Source organism: Rhipicephalus sanguineus, chromosome 8, assembly GCF_013339695.2.
Source record: "Rhipicephalus sanguineus isolate Rsan-2018 chromosome 8, BIME_Rsan_1.4, whole genome shotgun sequence".
NCBI classification, from domain to species: Eukaryota; Metazoa; Arthropoda; class Arachnida; order Ixodida; family Ixodidae; genus Rhipicephalus; species Rhipicephalus sanguineus.
Window position 1 is genome coordinate 81,001,923 of NC_051183.1, and position 20,812 is coordinate 81,022,734.

Here is a 20,812-nt window from a genome sequence, read left to right on the forward strand (position 1 = left end):
GAGGCACTTTCTCCTGTTTGAAACCTATTCCACTCCGTGTATCTATCTGTCGGCTCCCTTCTTGATCTTGTACTTACTACGTTAATTATTCGTGTTTTTCGAACTTTTATAGACAGTCGTGAAAAACCGCGATGTGCTAACGGCAGTGTGACCGAAGGTTGGATGTGTTACGGCGGTGATACAGAGCCGTGCTACCGCCGTGATACTACTACGATAACAAATCTCAAACATGCGAATTTCTTGGATATCTGGGGTGCAGTGGCAACAGAAACAACTATCGTTCTTATTCTCTTGCATAGATGAATGCAGGTGAGTGTGCCTTGTTTAATCCAGGTTCGGACAAAATTTGTATACCTTTTCACGCCTTTTTTTTAGTAAGACATATACAGTTTTTAGAGCGCATGCCTCCACGCCGAAATGACGTGCAACACAAAGGCATCATATGTTACGCGCTTGAAAGTTCACCTGCTACAAGTATGGCGCGCGCCTTTTATGAGAACGTAAGCGCCAGGGCCCAAATTCACACACACGTCTTGTATAATTCAGCTGGAATGCAAGAAGCGAAATTGAGCTTCGTTTAGGAAACGCGCTTAGTATAGTATTGTTACGCCCACAGTAAGGGTTTGGGGTTATTTACAGAAGGCTTGGATGGCAAGAACGCACAGGTCGAAGCTGCCGAGAGATCTTCTTCTTCCAACCTCCACACACTTCTTCCTCTTCTCAGTCCGGCACATACACGGGCGTAATATTTCCCCCTTTGCAGACGAAGCGCACCGCGCGTTTTAGGCATCGTCCCGCTGACTAAAAGGTTTCAGGCGAGCCACATGGGTGACCTCAGTTTTTGTAGATCGTCTCCCACTAGCTGTCAGGAGTGCTATTCTATAGTCCACTGCACTGAGACGCTCGAGGACAACGAATGGGCCGGCGTAGTTGGCGAGATGTTTTTGGCACAAGCCACGCTTGCGCAAAGGTTTCCATACGAGCACAAGGTCTCCCGGTTCGTAAGTGACATGCCGGTGCTTGTTGTCGTAGCGGAGCTTCGATCGGCCTTGTGATGCTATGGTACGCAGACGGGCAAGACGGCAAGCTTCTTCAGCGAGACAGAGTTTCGGCTAAAGAAGGACCGTCATTATCAGAGAACGAAAAGATAGTATCGAGGGTATAACGAGGGGGTCGAACATAAAGAAGAAGAAAGGGCTGTGGCGGTGGTCTCGTGTTGGGAAGTATTGAAGGCATACGTGATGAACGGTAAAACGTCGTCCCAGTTCTTATGGTTGGACGCCACGTACATTGACAACATATTTACCAGTGTCCGGTTGTTCGTTCGGTAAGGCCATTCGTCTGTGGATGGTAGGCGTCGAATGTCGAAGTTCTGAGCCACACATGCGGAGGAGTTCCTCGACAACGTCTGCCGTAAACTGACGTCCGCGGTCACTTATTATGATGCAAGGAGGTCCGTGGCGCAGTATAATCGAGTGCAGAAGGAAGGAGGAGACTTGCCCAGCAGTTGCAGATGGCAGGGCGGCCGTCTCGCAGTAGCGGGTAAGGTAATCGGCGCACACTATAATCCATCTGTTGCCTTTCGATGAGCGTGGAAAAGGGCCCACGAGGTCAATGCCAACTTGCTCAAATGGAGCCCTGGGAGGCGTCACAGGCTGGAGGAGACCGGCTGGAGCTGTCGTGACTGATTTGTGCGCCTGGCATTGGGTACAACTGGCCACGTACTGCTCAACTGACTGGCGCATGCGTGGCCAGTAAAAGCGCTCCTGTGTACGATGGAGTGTTCGCGTCATTCCCAGGTGACCCCAAGTTGCGTCGTTGTGCATGGCGCGCAGAACAGAGGAACGTAGCTTATCCAGAACCACCAGCAGGAAGCGGGAACCCGTGGCCGAGAAGGTGTTCTTGTAAAGCAGTCCTTCACGAACGCAGAAGCGGCCTTCCGAAGTGGATGCGCGTGCGTCAGCAACTAACGGCTCCAAGCTGACGTCTTTGCGCTGCTCAATTTCAAAGGTGGCCTTGTCCGGGAACATTGGTGTCACTGACGCAATGAGGTGATCGAAATTGTCGGCATCGCAAGCTGTCGTATCAAGCGGCATCCGCGAAAGGCAATCAGCGTCAGCGTGTTTCCTGTCGCTCTTGTACAATATCGTGAAGTCGTACTCTTGCAAGCGTAGGGCCAGCGTGCAAGACGGCCGGATGGATCGCGAAGGCTAACAAGCCAGCACAAAGAATGATGATCCGTGACCACTTGGAAGGGACGACCGTACAGGTAAGAGCGGAATCGCTGTACAGCGAGGACGAGTGCCAGACATTCCTGCTCAGTCACTGTGTAATTGCGTTCCGGCTACTTAAAGTTCTACTGGCATATGCAATCACGTGTTCCTTTCCATTGCAGCGCTGTACTAGAACTGCACCTATGCCAATTCCGCTGGCGTCAGTATGAACTTCAGTTGCCGCAGAAGGATCAAAGTGCGGAGAATAGGCTGCGACGTGAGTAGGAACATCAGTTGGTTGAAGGAAGTCACGCAGTCAGGTGTCCATTCAAACTAGCACCTTGACGAAGCAGGCTGGTCAAGGGGAAGGCAACGTCAGCACAGGTAGGAATAAATCGGCGAAAATACGAGCACAGGCCTAAGAAGCTACGAAGCTCCTTCGTTGAGCGAGGTGGTTTAACGCTTTCACGGCCGCTGTCTTGTTGGGGTCAGGCCTGATGCCATCTTTGTTGACGAGGTGTCCAAGCACCAAGGTTTGTCGCGCGCCGAAACGACACTTCTTCGCATTGAGAACCAGGCCAGCGTTTCTAATGCATTCCAGAACAACGTCCACTCGTTCATTACGTTCACTAAATGTGCGCCCGAAAATCACAATGTCATCGAGATAACACATACAGATGTTCCAGTTTTAGGCCGCGCAGAATAGTATCCGTGAACCTTTCGAATGTGGCGGGAGCGTTACATAACCGAAACGGCATCACGTTAAATTTATACAGTCCGTCCGGGGTTATGAAAGCAGTTTTTTCCTTGTCCTTTGGATGCATAGGAATCTGCCAGTAGCCTGAGCGTAAATCTATAGACGAAAAGTAGGACGCCGAATGTAGACAGTCCAAGGCGTCATCACTTCGTGGGAGAGGGTAACATCTTTCTTGGTGACGGTATTCAAACGGCGATAGTCGACACAGAATCTCCAGGTACCGTCCTTCTTTTTCACAAGAATCACTGGAGCTGCCCAAGGACTCGATGATTCTCGGATGACGCCCTTCTGTAGCATTTCACGCACTTGATCGTCTATTATCTTGCGCTCGGACGGCGATACTCGGTACGGTTTTTGTCGGATTGGCTGTGCTGTTCCTGTATTGATCCTGTGGCGTGTACGAGACGCGGGGATTGAAGGCGCATGGTCTCTCTGTGAAAAATCAAAAACCGGCAAGTACTTTAGCAGAACGTCTAGAAGTATGCGGCGCTTGTCAGGAGTCAGTGACTTGTCGACCATAGGTGAAATTTTCGAATCATCTGAGCAAGCGTTCACTTGGGCATCAGGTCGAACGTTACCGAGGACAGCTACTGTTGTCGGCGAGTATTCTTTGAATGAAGCGAGCTTAAGTCCCCCTGGTAGTAGCACCGGTTTATTTGAACAATTTATGGTCCAAAGTTCCGTACACCCTTTCCTCACTGAGACTATGCAATGGGGTACAAACGTGTTCTTCTTAATGCAACTCAAATGGAAAGGTTCCACCATCGCGTCGAAGCTGGTATCGTTGTCGTAAATAGGCGAAGGAACTACGGGAACGCATACAGCACAGAATGCCGGGACAACGGTATCTTCGTAGACTCAGAGCGCACCGTGTTCCCTGCCCGAATTCTCCATAAGTCCATCAGGAACAATGTCACTTATGAACACCTCGCCATTTCTACAATCAACACTGGCCCCACACATTCGCAGGAAATGAATACCCAGAATTATGTCGTGCGTGCTCCGTGGAAGAATCGTGAATTCTGTCGCAAACACTTGATCACTCAGCGACACTGCCGCGGTACAAACACCAATCGGACACAGCGAGTTGCCACCCACGCCACAGAATGTTGTCGCTTTCTCCCACAAAAACATCACTTTGCGTCCCAAACGACCTTTGAAAGCAGCACTCATGATCGACACGGTCGCACCAGTGTCCACCAAGGCCATTGTATCTACACCATCAACAAAAACTTGCACTTTGTTCTTAAACATAAACACCGGTGGAGGTATCTCTTCTTGCAAGTCACCAGCGACCTCACACCCATCGGCCGCGCTGTCTAGTTTTCCTGATGTGGTGACGAGGAGCGGCGACGGGGCGACGGAGACCGGCGCAGTCGAGGTGCTGGAGGTGGTGTCACACTTCGGTCGGAGGCAGGAGAACGGTTGCGAAAGGGTCCCTGCCAAAAGCTGCTCTTGGGTCGTGGTTGGGTGGTCTAGCGTTCCTCAAAAGGTGGGAAACCAGGCTGCTGCGTCCAGGGTGGCGGCCGTTCATAGCGTAGTATTCGCGAGCGATCGCAGTACCTTGATATGTGACCGGTCACACCACAGTTGTAGCACACGGGAGCTGGGCGCAGTCGTCGCTGCCCTTCGACGTGTTCCGGCACGTTGGCATGTTCATTTGCGTAAGTGCGACGCTCAACATAATCGTTCGTTGATCGGCGGTATGGGCGTTCGATGCGGAAGCGCTGAGGGTACATTGGTCTTTGGTAGTAAGTGATGCTTGAGCGACGGATAGGCCGAGATTCCGCAACCTCCGCTGCGTTGACGGACGGATTCTCGAAATCCTCAAGCTGCGGGGTAGCCACATCTTGCGGAAAATACCATCGAGAGAAGCCGGCCACTGCACGCGTCATGCTTTCATGTTTGCATAGCTCTTCCCGAACGATCTGACGGATGGTTGTAGCCAGGTCAACAGTTGGTGTAGTTTCTACACTGGCCACCGTGGTGACGTTGGCGAGACGACCAAACTTCGGCGTTATTCTGCGCTGCTTCAATGTCTCAAACGTCCGACAGTGGCGAATGACATCTGACACTGAAGTTAGGCTTTCTTTGCTTATGAGAAAGTTGTACACATCTTCTGCAATGCCCTTCAGCAAATGTCCCACCTTGTCTTCTTCGGACATGCTGGCATCCGCTTGCCTACAGAGCCTCAAAATCTCCTCCGTATACATTGTGCATGTCTCTCCGGGTAACTGAGCCCTTTGTGCCTGAGTCTTCTCAGCAAGTTTCTTTTTCGCAGCTGTGTTACTGAAACATTTCGTTATCTCCTCCACAAAGCGGTCCCATGTCGTCAATAGGTCCTCATGGTTCTCGTACCAGACGAGTGCAACATCGGTAAGGTAAAAAACCACGTGAGATAGCTGGGAGGCAGCATCCCATTTGTTGTAATCGCTTACCCGCTTGTAGTGCTTGAGCCATGCGTCCACGTCTTCGTTAGCCTTGCCGGAGAAGGGTCGTGGCTCTTTGTGATGCGGCCAAGAACTGCTGGGGGCTGGTTCCCGAGTGTCTGTGTCGTCAGGCATGATGGGCATGGAAGAAGGCGAAGTCCGAAGGTTAGCGGTTCCGTTGTTGGTTGTCTTACCCAGCACCTCCGCCACTCTGTTACGCCCAAGTAAGGGATTGGGGTTTATTTACAGATGGCTTGGATGGCAAGACCGCACAGGACGAAGCTGCCGAGAGATCTTCTTCTTCCAACCTCCACACACTTATTCCTCTTCTCAGTCCGGTACATACACGGCGTAATACGACAAAATTTGTATACCTTTTCACGCCTTTTTTTAGTAAGACATATACAGTTTTTAGAGCGCATGCCTCCACGCCGAAATGACGTGCAACACAAAGGCATCATATGTTACGTGCTTGAAAGTTCACCTGCTACAAGTACGGCGAGCGCCTTTTATGCGAACGTAAGCGCCAGGGCCCAAATTCACAAACACGTCTTGTATAATTCAGCTGGAATGCAAGAAGCGAAATTGAGCTTTGTTTAGGAAACGCGCTTAGTATAGTATATACAGCCGTGGACATCACAGGCACGTGTTGGCTGACGTTTGCTGTTCGTCACTGCAAGCTAGCTGATACGTGCGACGCATGCGTAGTCTCCACGATACACGACTTACGTATAAAAGTTTAGCAAGAAAATATTTCAGCCAATCATGCTGCGGGACATAGCATTAGCCAAGCGGGCTGACCAATGGGAAGACGCACTTACGAACAAGAAGTTTTGTGAATTTGGCCCCTGAATATCGCTTTTATAACACAGCTTTTAGGCGACCATTTCTGCGTTGAGCGGGGTCGCCGCCGTTGGCGTAACCGATAGGGCGAACGAGAACGAAAGAGAGGGAACGCGGAGCGCAGCGAGCCGCTATATTAGCATCTGCAATTCCTCGTGCCTGCTCGAGCTTCTTGTGACAGCGCAACGCCCGCATCTCGCGCACGGGCACAAGAAAGTGGGTTGACCTGCCAGGCTTGGGAGAAGAAGACGTTCGTTGCTCGAAGGGACACTGTGTGTAGAATGCTCTAGCGGCCTCTTAGATCTTGCATCTAGTTTTCCGCGTACAAGCTTGCCCATAATAAACAAGTATTAGAGCGCAGCTCTCCCATTCCTACGTTGAGCGGCGTCACCGCCGTCATAACCGGCAGAGCGAATGAGGACGAAAGAGAGTGAACGAGCAGCGCAGCGGAGGCTGCAAGATGGCGGTAGCGAGGAGAGCCCGAGGAGGAGAGACCGACAGTGGCGAGACGACAGGTTCCGCGGTGGCCACCTACGTCGCCACAGTAGCGCGCGCCATCATGCGGTCACCGATGACGTCATCACTAAGGTATGCGGCGAGGTCATCCACCGATGCCATATATGAAAATAAAGCACTGCATGAACGGAGGCCTGCCTGCGGAGGCTGTGGTGTAACGCACCCACGCGCTGCCTTCCGCAGTCTCCCGGTTAATGAGGCAATGGCGCCTCAACTTATCGCAAAATAAAAACACCTAAGCAGCTGCGCTTAGAAGTTGCATTAGCATCGTGGGCAACGCCGAGCGAATGACGTATTCGCACAGTGTGGATGAGAACGAAAGCGGAGAACAATACAGCGGAAGAGTGAAGATGGAAGCCGCGTAGGTGAGTGCGGCGATACCATAATCGAGAATAATTCGGTGCATTAGGTGATTATTTTTTCGGGGACTGCTCTAACACACGCCTACGCATCATCGCAATATCCGCATGTCATTTTCGATAGCAGCCTAACTACGCAGTGTTCTCATAATACTAGTAGAATTCTCGTATCCGTTCTTTAGTAGGTCGCAGATGATCTTCACTTCCTCCTTCTTTCGCTTGGCTGCTAAAAAGCAAACCCTCCGAGCAAAGGTTACGATCAAACCATATGGTCACCATAATACCGCCCCAACCAGAGACTTCTGTCGAAAGTTCACCAATAAGTAGAGAAGAATAGTTGGTTTTTACCTTTTTATTTGCTCTATACAAGTGGAAGTTCGGTAAAAGAATCGCATCGAGGCGAGTCCTCGTGAATAAAATGGCGGCAATAGGAGCCTTATAACAGAAGACAACATGTCTATTTCGGTTCAGACCTAAAAATATCTATAAGGTCCGCCCACAGACGTCGCTGTCCCACCCGGTGAGCATTTGCATATGAGCGCCTGCCAATTACATTTGCTTATTCGCGTGACGTCAAGCACCCCTCACGAATTTCTGGTAGGTTACTTTCCAGCACAAGCACAGGTTCATGTCTCTGGTTCTCGGTCGAAAATTTGAAGTTCCTGTGAACAGTTAGCAAAGACACTGACGTCACTGTTCAGCCAAAGGTACTAATAAATGAATTTCTTAGCGAACTTCCACCAGTTCGTGCTTATCTATCTATCTATCTATCTATCTATCTATCTATCTATCTATCTATCTATCTATCTATCTATCTATCTATCTATCTATCTATCTATCTATCTATCTAATCTATATATATCTATCTATCTATCTATCTACTATCTATCTATCTATCTATCTATCTATTCTAATCTATCTATCTATCTATCTATCTATCTATCTATCTATCTATCTATCTATCTATCTATCTATCTATCTATCTATCTATCTATCTATGCAGCCGCCTACGACTGCTCTAGTGACCGTTTCGTTAATGGTACGCATACCAAAAATGGTATGGCTTGACATGACTATGACAAACATGAGTGATACCTCATAAAATGAAAAATCATGACATGTACGTCATGAGTGGCGTGGTTGACGTGCCTCGGTTTTGGCTCTGTAGCGGCCGTTTGAAAATTTCATATATATAAAAACTGGTATGGCGCGACAAGAGCGTATCACGAACGTAACTGACAGGTCGTAACGTGCAAATCATGACATGGATGGCATGTACGGCATGATTTACATGAGACGGTGCTGCGGCGCTCGCAGGCGTTTCAATGAAATAATGCATGCCGAAATTTGTATAGCATGACATGACTGTATGACGATGTCATGATATGGCATGATTTACGTACCGGAAATGTACATTATATTTTGCACATGATATCCGTTTTACCGAGAATGCTGTTGCGTTAAATATACCTAAGCAACAGGCTGTCTTCTGTAGAGCGTCAATTTGACCTAAACCCAAGACATGCGAACTCGCGAAATGACTGTCCGCCTGCAAAAATTAAAGGTGCTGCTCCGGCCTTGAGACACAGCGGCTTTCACTGGCAGAGACTGACAATACTGCCTCCAAGATTCGGCTGCTAACGGCGTCGGCCGCTCCACCACACGGCCAATTATGTGTGTGTGGGAAACCAGTTGCTCCCTCCCTGTGTCGCCGACCTGCGGCGCACCTACGCCTGGCTTAGCACAAAAAGAAGTCTTCCTTTTGCCCTTAAAGACGCGTCAGTGCATTTCTGATAAAATAAGTAACGAGACTCCAGTGTCCTGTAAAGTATCGCGATATAATCGATGCATAGCAATTGTACTTCACTACTCAATACAAAAAACATTTGCAGTGGCTTAGCTCGGCTATGCCCGGATATACGTAGCGTTAGCAAAGGTTCAGATGATTATTCTTGGCTTTCCAGATTGTCTAGGATTATTAGCCTTCTTCTGTTCATTCTTCGTACTCTGAACCGCTAATTGCCAGGCAACTACTTGGGGATCCGATGAGATAAGCTTCTGGGCTCTTCTGCGCCGTTGAGTAGCATTTGCGCTCGCCTCCTCCATGGCGTTACCCACCTGCAAACACCAGTCAGAGGCGCTATCAAGCAACTCCAGCGCAATGTCAGACGACGACTGCACAGCGAAGGCGATTAGCTGCGCGCGCGCCGGCGCCAGTGTGTCTGCCATGATTACGACGTCACTCCTCTCGAATGCTCAGACCAGCAGCGGCGAGTCGCGCGCGGCGGTGGCGGAGCCTGCGAGCGCACCTGCGCCAGTGTGGCTGCCACGGCTACGACGCCACTCCTCCCGAACGCTCAAAGCGGCAGAGGCGAGCCGCGCGCGGCGGTGGCGGACAGCGCGTGAGATGCCGCTTCCGGTGAGCCAGCTGGCTGATATTACTTATCTTCCCGCATGCGCAGCACGGCTTATGAGGATCCACGCGAAACCGGCTTCGGCTGAGCAAGTGTTGCTAACGCTACAAAACATTCTTGAAATGTATCTCAATACAGAAATACAGAAACTCAAGAGCATCGCTAAGATACTCTCGAGATATCGCGTTACTTCCTATCCCTGCTTGATATATACCATAATTGCTATGGCGTGACCAGACCCTATGATGAACATAAAGGTTGTGACGAAAATCATGACGTCGCTCTCATGTACAGTAAGATTTACATGCCGCACTCATGGCACGTTCAACGCCGTTTAGATAGCTTGATATATACCCAAACTGTCATGGCTTAACATGACTGTGTGACGAACATAAGTGACAAGTGGTAACATAAAAATCATAACATGCATGTTAGGTACGGCATGACTTGCTAGGCTGATATATATATATATGATGTCTTTTTAGACAACACAAATTTTTCATGAAACTTCTCACAGTAAGACACCTGTCGCTTTCACGCACGAACTCCACGTCGAGGCGGAAATACTTTGCCGCAGTTAAAATGACACTGTTGCGACTAGCCCCTTAACTGCTTTGGACGAGCAGAGCTTGTCCTGCCCAAACTGTCCCCAAACTGCTTTGGACGAGCAGAGCTCGTCCTAGCGGAATAGGTGCTCCCCTCTAGCGTTCAGGACGAGAAGCGATCGTGTACAGCTTACATTGCGTGTCAACCACCAGATGGCAACATTTACTTGAAAATTTACTTTTCTCTTGCGGAAAGAGCGCGGTTTTTGTATGAAAAGATGGCTTGCGGTGGCGGCGACCCATGCATAGCTGGCTCGTCAACACGAAAAAGAAGCTTTTCATTTTCGTCATCTTCTTCGAGTGATGACGATTAAGATACAGGTGTTTATCTTGTGCCCGGAAGTGAAGACAGTGATGGCGGCGAATTGAGCAGCTCCTCCGGTGATGATGAAGACAGCTCGGAAGGGAGCATCGCGAGTGCTCGCCAGTGGATCCTGCTTGATGCGGACAATCGTCCTGCAAAGCCTCCTCGCTTTCCATTATTGGCCATTCCAGGCAAAAATTTCAACTTGTCATCGCCAGATGACCTAATGGAATATATTCAGCAGTTTCTGGACGATGCACTCCTATCACTAGTGGTAGACGAAACCAATCGCAAAGCGGATGACAGTTGAAAAGCTGTCCTCTGAGTGAACACTCCCGCCTAGAAAGATGGGTGCCAGTTACAAAAGAATAGATGTGGGTATTCCTTGCACCCCTGCTATTGCAGGGAATAGTTCACAAGCCTCGACAGGAGTGGTACTGGTCGAAAAACAAGTTGTTGTCTACACCTGTTTTCGGAGAGGTGATGTCCTGCCACCGGTTTCTGCTCATTATGCGAATGTTGCACTTTGTGCACAATGCCAGCATCACCGACCTGAGTGGCCATCCACAGCCGAAGCTGTGCAAGATATGGCCATTTTTGGAGCGATTGTTGAAGAACTACCGCTCGGCATATATACCGGAAAGAGACATATCGATAGACGAAAGTCTATCGATATCTCCTGCATCAATTGTCAGCGCCGCAAAACTTCAACGCACCAGTCACCAAGAGGTCTACAACCTCTACCTTGCCCTGACCAGCCGTTTGGGCACGCTGGCATCGAATTGTATGGGCCACTTCCTCTGACGTCGGCTGGTAACCACTGGGCTATCGTCGCTGTAGACCACCTTACGCGATACGCCGAAACTGCCGCCCTCCCAGCGGCTACAGCGCGCGATGTAGACTCCTTCCTGCTCCACCGGTTCATGCTGCGCCATAGTTCACCCCAGGAGCTACTCAGCGATCGAGGCCGTGTCTTCCTGTCGGAAGTCGTCGAAGCCATCCTCAAAGAGTGCAACGTTGTTCACCGCAAAACTACTGCTTACCACCCGCAGACGAATGGGCTCACCGAAGGCTTTAACCGCACGCTCGGCGACATGCTCTCAATGTACGTCGCCGCCGATCACACAAAATGGGATTCTATTCTGCCTTTTGTCACCTACGCCTACAATAACGCCCCTCAAACAACCACTGGTTTCTCACCCCTTTTCTTATTGTACGGCAGGCACCCGTCGCACACTATCGACACAATCCTTCCATACAAGCCAGATCGATCTGAGTGTGCGCCTATTTCTGCCACAGCCAGAGTTGCTGAGGAGTGTCGCGAGCTGGCCAGGACCTTTACTACGCAGGACCAAGAGCGACAGAAGAGCATTCGCGGTGACACCAACACTTCTGCACCCATGTTCCTACCTGGAGCGCTTGTATGGCTCTCGGTCCCTACCACTGCAACTGGCCTCTCTTCCAAGCTACTGCCCGAATACAAAGGCCCCTACCGTGTCGTCGAGCGCACATCCCCGGTGAACTACCTGATTGAACCCATTGAACCATCTTCGGACATGCGCCGTCGAGGGCGCGACGTTGTCAACGTGGAGCGCCTCAAGCCCTACTATGACCCGCTCATAGTGACCATCTCTTAGGTCGCCCGGCGGCTCGTTTTCGTACCCGGGGTAATTGTAGAGAAGCATTAGAACGCCGTAATGGGTCGTCCTCTCGAGCGCCTTCTAGTGGGTCACCCTCTTCCTCTCTTCTCGGAGACCACGCCCCTTGTGCTCGTGAGAGTGTGCGAGTCTGCGCTCCGTCGTCACTGTCGTGGTTGTGCATCGTCGCCGACAATCCCGCCGTCAATAAACGCCTCTACAATACCTACATGCGTGTGCAGTCTTTCTCTCTCCATGCGAAAGCTACGCTTGTTAACATTGAGAATATCTGGGGTTTTACGAGCTGAAACAACGTTATGATTATGAGGCACGCCGTAACAAAGCTTCACAAATTTCGGCAGTGTGGTGTTATTTAACATGCACTGACATCGTAGAGTACATGGGTCTCTAGCACGTCGCATCCATCAAAATGCGAACGCCGCGGCTGCGATCGCACGAGGGAACTTCGTTCAGCAGCCGAGTACCGTAAGCGGTGTACCACCGCGGTTGACTGGCTACGTTCTTAAAGACTCCACACACCGCGATCGACGTGTTCCTTGAAATATGAAGTAGTATTGCTGCCCTCGGGTGACTATGCGAGACATAAACATTGAAAAATATCCCTCAGTTGCCAGCAGAGAAGAATATCCACCACTCTTAATGCAGTGCCAAACCAGGATGCTTTTTCATGTCCTTCGTCGGTGCCTCAAACTTAGCTGCTGGCATTCGCTAAAATTGAGTATCTAATGCGCGAGCAGCTAAAAAGTCTTATTCGTCACACTTTTTTTCCGCGATCAACGACCGCAAATTACTTCGAATGTTCGCGACAGCAAAGACAGTATGCATTTGCTATGGCTAATACGTTATTTTTTCCAGCTATCTCAACTATACTTCTACAAACAGAACTAATTTCTGTCATTGTGATGGTGTAATGTGGGCCCAGGATCCGAAATAATTCCACCGGCAGTCAGGTGATTCTGTACACACAACACAGACTTTAACACAGCTGATTACTGACGATTTACACACAACACACTACAGCATTCCTTATGTACATTTTAAACGTCCTACGCGCCTCGGCACACAAACTGTCCTACTCGCCGTTATGCCTGTTGCCGCTGCGGCGAGGTCGGTCGTCACCGGTGTTCCTTGTGCAGTCAACAGTCACGCTGCCTTGACCGTGGCGAGGTGATGGTGGTGGTGATGGTGGCACTGCAGGCCGGTAGATCACCAGGCCACTGCAGTGCAGGTCAACTGCCCGTCGCCAACATGAGCCGCGGCCACCTCGTCACACCACTCTGGCCCCAGGACCTCAGGCCAGGAACAGACTAGGCTGCCGGTCTCCGTGTCAGCACCGGGCACAGAGCGGGAAACAGGCTCACCAGGTCCACATGGCTGCCGGACGGCTGGTTGAGTGACGCAGCCCGAAGCAGGCAGCCAGGCTCACCAGGTCCCCAAGGCTGCCGGACGCCTGGTTAAGCGATGTCGCGACCCGAACCGCCCACCAGCGGCTGCCGTTCCAACCGTGTCGCGCTCCAACTGCTCGAGCCGCACGCCCCGCTCGCGCTTCCTTTTCCTCGTCTTCTCTTCCAAGGCGTAACGCAGAGCAGAACTGTCGTTCCCTCTTCGCCCCGTCACGGGCCACACAATCCACATCATCACACCACCCCCCACTTCAGATAGTTGCGAGCAACTATTCCACTCCACGTCAGGCGGTGAGTAGGCAAAAGTGCAGGCGCGTTTGTAAAGTGGGAACAAGTTCACACGAGTCCGAATGTTCGTGTTCCACACAGCACGTAATGAAAAAAAAACACACATGACAAATACACAACTGGAGAAATATTCGAGCAATTCAATTGCGACTTAAGTAGTCTGCTCCTACATTGTCTGAGCTTTTTTCTTCTTACTGGTTGCGGGTGGGTGCTTGAAGTTCCTCAAGTGCTGGGCATTCCTATTGAAACATGCTTTTCCATATCGGCACACTTGCTCGTCATCCCAATCCAGCTTCCCGTTGTCTTCATTGTCGCTCTCGTCTTCCAAAGGCTTGGTACGCTTTGCTCGCGGAAGCGCCGGAGAGTCGTTTGCTCGTTGTTTTCCATGATGGCTACTGCTTGCGATGTTTCTGCCATCGGCGCGGTCTTTGGGTTCTTTCTCGTCTCTGGCCTCATCATCTCCTAAGGAACGTTCGTAGAATGTGACCTTGGGGCGACTAAACTGATTCAGATGCTTTGCGTTTCTTCTGAAACACTTCACTCATACTTGCATTCCTGTCGCTTTTCTGGCTGCCACCTCTGTCCTCCTACCGTTGCTGAATTGTTTGTGGTCTTGCTGCATGTCGCCGTCGTCGTCACTCTCGTAGCACTGCATAGCAGCCGTTGTGTCGTTGTGCTGCGCGTCGACGACTTGCTCTCGCCATCATCGTTCTTGTTCGCGAGTCCACCAGCACCCTTCTCCACGATGTCTTCTTTGCCCCCACGCTGCTTAGAGCACTTGCTAAAGTTGCTTGGAGAGCTTAGGTCTCTGTTCGTTCGCGTAACAGCTGAAACTATTGAATACCTTTTTCCAGATGAGGGCGCATGGCTTGCGGCATTGGCTTTGGTTGACCAGTCCAGATATTCCTAGTCAGGATCTGGCTCGTGCGGCTCCCTGGCTCCTGGGATGTTGCCTAGCACGAGGTCGTATATTGGGTTGCACATGCATAGTGCAGTTACTTCTCCTATGAAGTACGGCGTATGAATCCAGATGCGCGCCTCGGCCAGTTTCTTGCAGCTGCCGTCCAACAGCACCATTTGCCTGGTGTTTCCAGTTAGACATCGCCTGGGAACCAAATCACACCGTACGATCGTGGTGTTGCTGCCCGTGTCTCTCAGGACGTGTGCTACCTGTCCCAGTACTCGTCCTTGGACAACTGGCATGCAGTCAACTGCTGACCTAGGCGGCTTCTTTTCCCTCCTGCAGCATTCAATTGCAGCGCAAGTCTTCGTCGGGGGCTCAGCGAGAGATCTGGAATCTCGCGTTCCCTCACTCTCTAATATGACGCAGGACACCTGTTGTGCAGCCTGGTTCTTGCAATCAGACGTTCTGTGTCCGAGGCGCCCGCATGACTTGCATTTCTCAGAATCTGCTAATGTTTCTCGACACTCAGATGCCTTGTGCCCTTTGCGGTTGCAAATGAAGCAAATCGATTGATGCTTGTTCTGTGACACAGCACCGGGTTTATTTGCATCCTTTGCATCGTCGGCAACTCTACCAATGTTATTAACGCCGTGGGCTTCGAGAAAGCGGTCGGTGCACTCTGAAAGGGATGCAAGGGTTTTGCATTCTCTCTCCTTCAGGAAGATGGCCAGCTTTGGATTACAGCAACATAAGAATTGCTCAGCTATGACATGATCACGAAGACCCTCAAATGTTTTCGGCACGTCAGCCATCTCAATCCAGTTGTCAAAGTAGCTTGCGATCCTTGCTGCTAGCTGTTTCCCTGTTTCACCATCTTCCGGCCGGGCTTTCCGAAATTTGTCTTTATATCCCTGTGCCGTGAATCTGAAGCGCTGAAGTAGAGCTTTTTTGACTTTGTCGTAGTCGAGTGCCTCCTCAGCAGTCATACGACCAATGACAGTGAGTGCCTCGCCAGTTAAGCACATGCTTACGGCCATACCCCATTTATCTCTTGGCCAATCTTGCCCCATAGCCACGCGTTCAAACCTCTGCAAATACGCATGCAGGTCATCGCGACCCTCGTCAAATAGCGGTAGCAACTTCTGCGGATTCAGGCATGACGGGTTTGTCGACGGTGCGAGTGCTGTCGCCGCAGATGGCTCACTCTGCGCACCTTCCTGAAGCCTGAGCTTAAGTTGCAGGATTTGTAGCTGCCTCTCGTCCGCTAACCGTTGTCTCTCGTCCGCTAACCGTTGCCTCTCTGCTGCTTCTTTGGCCTCTTCTCTCTCAGCTGCGCGCTCATCTCTCTGCCTAACTTGCTCTCGCTCAATCCATTCGCGAAGTTCCGCGCCAGACAAGCCTAACTGAGCTGCTACAGCCGCTAACTTATCTAGATCCATGTCTCTCGTCTTGTGCTGCGTGCACACACCTGACTGGCGATTTCCGCGTTCGAGATGTTACTGGCGGATCCTGGCAGGCTCGCCAAGTTTGTGATGGTGTAATGTGGGCCCAGGATCCGAAATAATTCCACCGGCAGTCAGGTGATTCTGTACACACAACACAGACTTTAACACAACCGATAACTGACGATTTACACACAACACACTACAGCATTCCTTATGTACATTTTAAACGTCCTACGCGCCTCGGCACACAAACTGTCCTACTCGCCGTTATGTCTGTTGCCGCTGCGGCGAGGTCGGTCGTCACCGGTGTTCCTTGTGCAGTCAACAGTCACGCTGCCTTGACCGTGGCGAGGTGGTGGTGGTGGTGATGGTGGCACTGCAGGCCGGTAGATCACCAGGCCACTGCAGTGCAGGTTAACTGCCCGTCGCCAACATGAGCCGCGGCCACCTCGTCACACCACTCGGGCCCCAGGACCTCAGGCCAGGAACAGACTAGGCTGCCGGTCTCCGTGTCAGCACCGGGTACAGAGCGGGAAACAGGCTCACCACGTCCACATGGCTGCTGGACGCCTGGTTGAGTGACGCAGCCCGAAGCAGGCAGCCAGTCTCACCAGGTCCGCAAGGCTGCCGGACGCCTGTTTAAGCGATGTCGCGACCCGAACCGCCGACCAGCGGCTGCCGTTCCAACCGTGTCGCGCTCCAACTGCTCGAGCCGCACGCCCCGCTCGCGCTTCCTTTTCTTCGTCTTCTCTTCCAAGGCGTAACGCAGAGCAGAACTGTCGTTCCCTCTTCACCCCGTCACTGGCCACACAATCCACATCATCACAGTCATATTTCAGCATGACGTCACTGTCATATGTTTAAACGCACGATTTTACATGCCCGAATGAGCAAAGCATCCTCCTATTGCGGACCTTCGAGGTGGCAAATTCCACATATTCAACAGATAACGGCTGTATTGTCAAAATTTCGATTTTTTCGCAGCATTCTTTTATTTATTTTTGCGCTCGTTATAGCGCGAACGCACAGTTTTTTATTCATTTCGAAGGGCGTTCGCGGCTCCGAAGCGACCATGCCTGATACCGCTGATGAACCACCGGTGGTGTAGCACCATCTAAAGCCCTGTGCACAAATCGCAACAAACCACGGGCAGAAGTTCGCCGCTTCCGGAGGCGCGGTCGATCCAGCTACAATACTTCTAACACCGTGGTCAGCAGTAAAGGCCGTGCCTCTGTAGGTGAAAAGAATCTCTGGGGCGCCATGACGAAGGACATGGTTCTCAACAACGAACTTCGCAATGTCGGCGGCACTGCCTTTCGGCAGGGCCCTTATTTTGTCGTACCGTGTGAGGTAGTCGGTAGCTACGATAATCGACTTACCTCCGCAAGTCGACGTTGGGAACAGCGCCTGTAGGTCCATCCCGATTTGCTGGACCGGTTGGCGAGGTGGTTCGGTTGGCTGAAGAAAGCCTGCTGGTCTTGGTGGGGGTACCTTGCGTCGCTGGCAATCTCGGTATGTCCTTACGTAGTGAGCGACGTCGGCCAGAAGTACCTTTCCTGTATTGTTGCGAGCGTTCGGGAAACGCCGAGGAGTCTAGCCGTCGGGTCGTCGTGTAGGGCCCGGAGGACTTCAGGTTGCAATGCTAAGGTACCACGAGAAGGTGGTTGCCTCGAAGGGGTTAGAAGTTCTTTAGGAGAATGCCGTTTCGAAAGAAAAACGATGCCAGTCCTCGCTTGAATACCTTCGGAACAACGTTGTTCCTGCCCTCTAGGTACTCCACAAGGCCCTCGAGTGGGACGGCTCGCTGTGGTTTTGCGATGTCGTCGGGACTTATGGCTCCCAAGAAGCAGTCATCATCCTGGTCGCCCTGCGGTGGTGGGTCGATGGGGGCGCTAAACAAGCAGTCGGCGTCAGAGTACTTTTATCAGAACTTGTAAACGATGGCAATGTCAAATTCTTGAAGTCTCAGACTTTATCATGCGAGGCGACTTGAAGGGTCCTTCAAGTTAGCTAGCCAATACAGGGTGTGGTGGTCCCTCACAAATTTGAACGGTCTGCCGTAGAGGCAGCGGTGAAACTTTCATGTAGCCGAGATGATGGCAAGGCACCCATTTCCCGTAGTGGAATAATTCGCTTCCGCAGTCGAAGGGGACCGGCTAGCTTAACTGATAACCCTTTCCCGTTCGTCAGTCCTCTGTGCAAAAACGGCGCCGAGTACTACGCTACTTGCGACGGTGTGTATTCCCGTATCGGCGTATTCGTCGAAATGCTCAAGTTTCGGAGGCGACTGGATGTGTCGTTTTCGCTTGTAGAATGTTTCTCCCTGTGGCTTTTCCCACTTCAGCTCGACGTCGGCCCTGATAAGGTATGTAAGTGGGTCGGCGATACGGGCAAAGGTTTTGACAAACCGCCATTTATAGCCACACAGGCCGAGAAATCGAAGCACGGCCTACTGGTCGGTGGATGGCGGGAATGTAGCGCGGCTGTGTTCTGAGGATGGGGGTGAACTCCATAGTTGCTGATGATGTGCCCTAGTAAGAGGAGGTCGTCGTACGTGAATCGGCACTTCTCCGGTTTGAGCGTTAGGCCCAATGCTCTAATTGCCTGAAGTACTGTTCTAAGGCGTCGGAGGTGTACATCAAAATTAGGCTTGAAGAGGACGAAGTCTTCCACGTAGACAAGTCTGCCACTTTAATCCAGCCAGCACTGTGTCCATAACGCGCTGGAACGTCGCAGCCACCGAACAAAGACAAATAAGATGATCTTGAACTCAAGCAGACCATACGGTGTTATAAAAGCCGTCTTCTCGCGATCTCTCTCGTCGACTTCAATTTGCCAATAGCCCGTCTTGAGGTCCATTGAAGAAAAGTACTTTGCCTCACAGAGTCGATCTAAGGCGTCGTCTATTCGTGGCAGTGAATGAACGCCCTTCTTTGTGATCTCGCCAGGCGATTGTAATCGACACAGAAACACCGAGTGCCATCCTTCTTCACCAAGGCTACGGACGATGCCCACGGACTCTTCCGAGGCTGTATCATCTCGTGATGCAGCATTTCGTCGACTTGTCGCCTTGTAGCTTCCCGTAAGCGCGTCGAAACCCGCTAGGGACTCTGACAGAGTAGCCGGGCATTTTCTTCCGTTGTGATGCGGTGCTTAGCAAGTGGCGTTTGTGGAATCCTTGATGACGATGAGAAACAGTTCTTGTATTGGTGCAGAAGGCATCCGAGCTGTTGCTGTTGACGAGCGGGGAGACATCAGTAGACGTGGAAAGATGGTCGAGACATTGGAGTCGTCGTTGTAACAGAGTAATCGTCATTTTAGCAGTGATCTTGAACAAACGCGAAGCTTCTCAAGCACTGCGGCGCGGTCTGCGCCGAGCACTTCTAACACTCTCTGTGGGTGTAACCCGAACACATTAAAATAAAGCATCAAAGACGCGTGGCAATGTCCAGCATCAGGATTCGACCAAACATTCCCGCTCGAATGATTTGAGCGGAAGATTTATCTGAAAACTGGTTCTGTTCAGACCGAACCTGACATCTTTCAGCCACTGACTGTGTGGCGCGACTCGCGAGTTCTCATAGACTACATGGGCAGTTTTCTATTTGCGTGTGTACATGTAGGAAGCGTAGCAAGCGCATTTGCTTCATTGATGTGAGATAACCTTCTGAAAGTGGTAAAAATGTCAGCAAGGCGTGTGGCTGAGCTAGTTGATTCATTAGTTCAGAAAAATAGGTATGACGCAAGAAAGTCTGGGACGAAGTGAAAGGACGCTTTTTTTCATTACAACCCTTCTCAACCAAACTAGCCAAGCGACGATCATTAACGAAATGACAAACGCGTGTTTGCCACGTGTTTGCCAGTTCGTGTATTGACTTCGTCGCCGACTTTTAATCTTTCTCGAGTAAAAATCTCGTTTATCGATTGCCTCCCACGTGCTTGTAGAAACTGTCGCATTTAGTATTATTATTGTACGTGAAATACACCAAAAATGCGGTTCCAACGTGGTGTACACAGTTTTAATGTAGCGACACATTGCACTATCGATGCGTTGAAAATTCAATGACCGCCTTTCGCAAACTGCATGCCCATATACGACATGCTGGTGGAAACGCACACTATTGTCGGAGGCCGAGCCGTGTTCCCAAGAAGGGAGAATTCGCTTTCTTTGTCGTCTTCTTCAACCTCTACCCCTCCGCCCCTTCTTCGCTCAAGCGTCATTGTCGTGAAAGTCGTTTGATTAGGCAAAGTCATCTTTGTTGCGGGAGCAGGTTTTTTTAGGTCCGGCCAGCAGAATTCTTCAAGAAGAGTCGGTGTGTGCACATTTGTGGCGGGAAGTCAAAATTGAATTGAATTGAAGTTTATTTGTCCTGAATTCTTACTGGATTGGGAGCAGAGGCTAAGGCTATATAGCCTGACATGGGGCCTCTGCTCCTAAATACAGTTTCGCAGGCAGGCCGCTGAGCACCTCAATCTTTCGCAGATGTTTTCAGAAATGAAACAATAACACAACAAAAATTAGCATAGTCTTGTTACACACTTTCAGAGAAAGCATATCAAAAGAACTTTATCAAAAAAGCTTCATCTTAAAAGAAACTTCATCAATACACAATGTGAAATAAAGCATAAGAAACTACAACACATAACTCAAATTGATAAATTGGATGTAACAAA

General features: G+C 50.7%; 1 protein-coding gene across 2 annotated transcripts in view; it reads left to right on the forward strand.

Moving 5' to 3' along the window:
• Window positions 1–203: 203 nt before the first annotated feature.
• Window positions 204–20,812, forward strand: part of LOC119402171 (uncharacterized) — a 70,718-nt gene continuing 50,109 nt past the window's right edge. For both annotated transcript variants that reach the window (XM_049418529.1, XM_049418530.1), the window contains exon 1: window positions 204–309. In XM_049418529.1, the coding sequence (XP_049274486.1) occupies window positions 300–309 (10 nt within the window). In that variant the 5' untranslated portion in view covers window positions 204–299. The remainder of the gene's footprint in view (window positions 310–20,812) is intronic.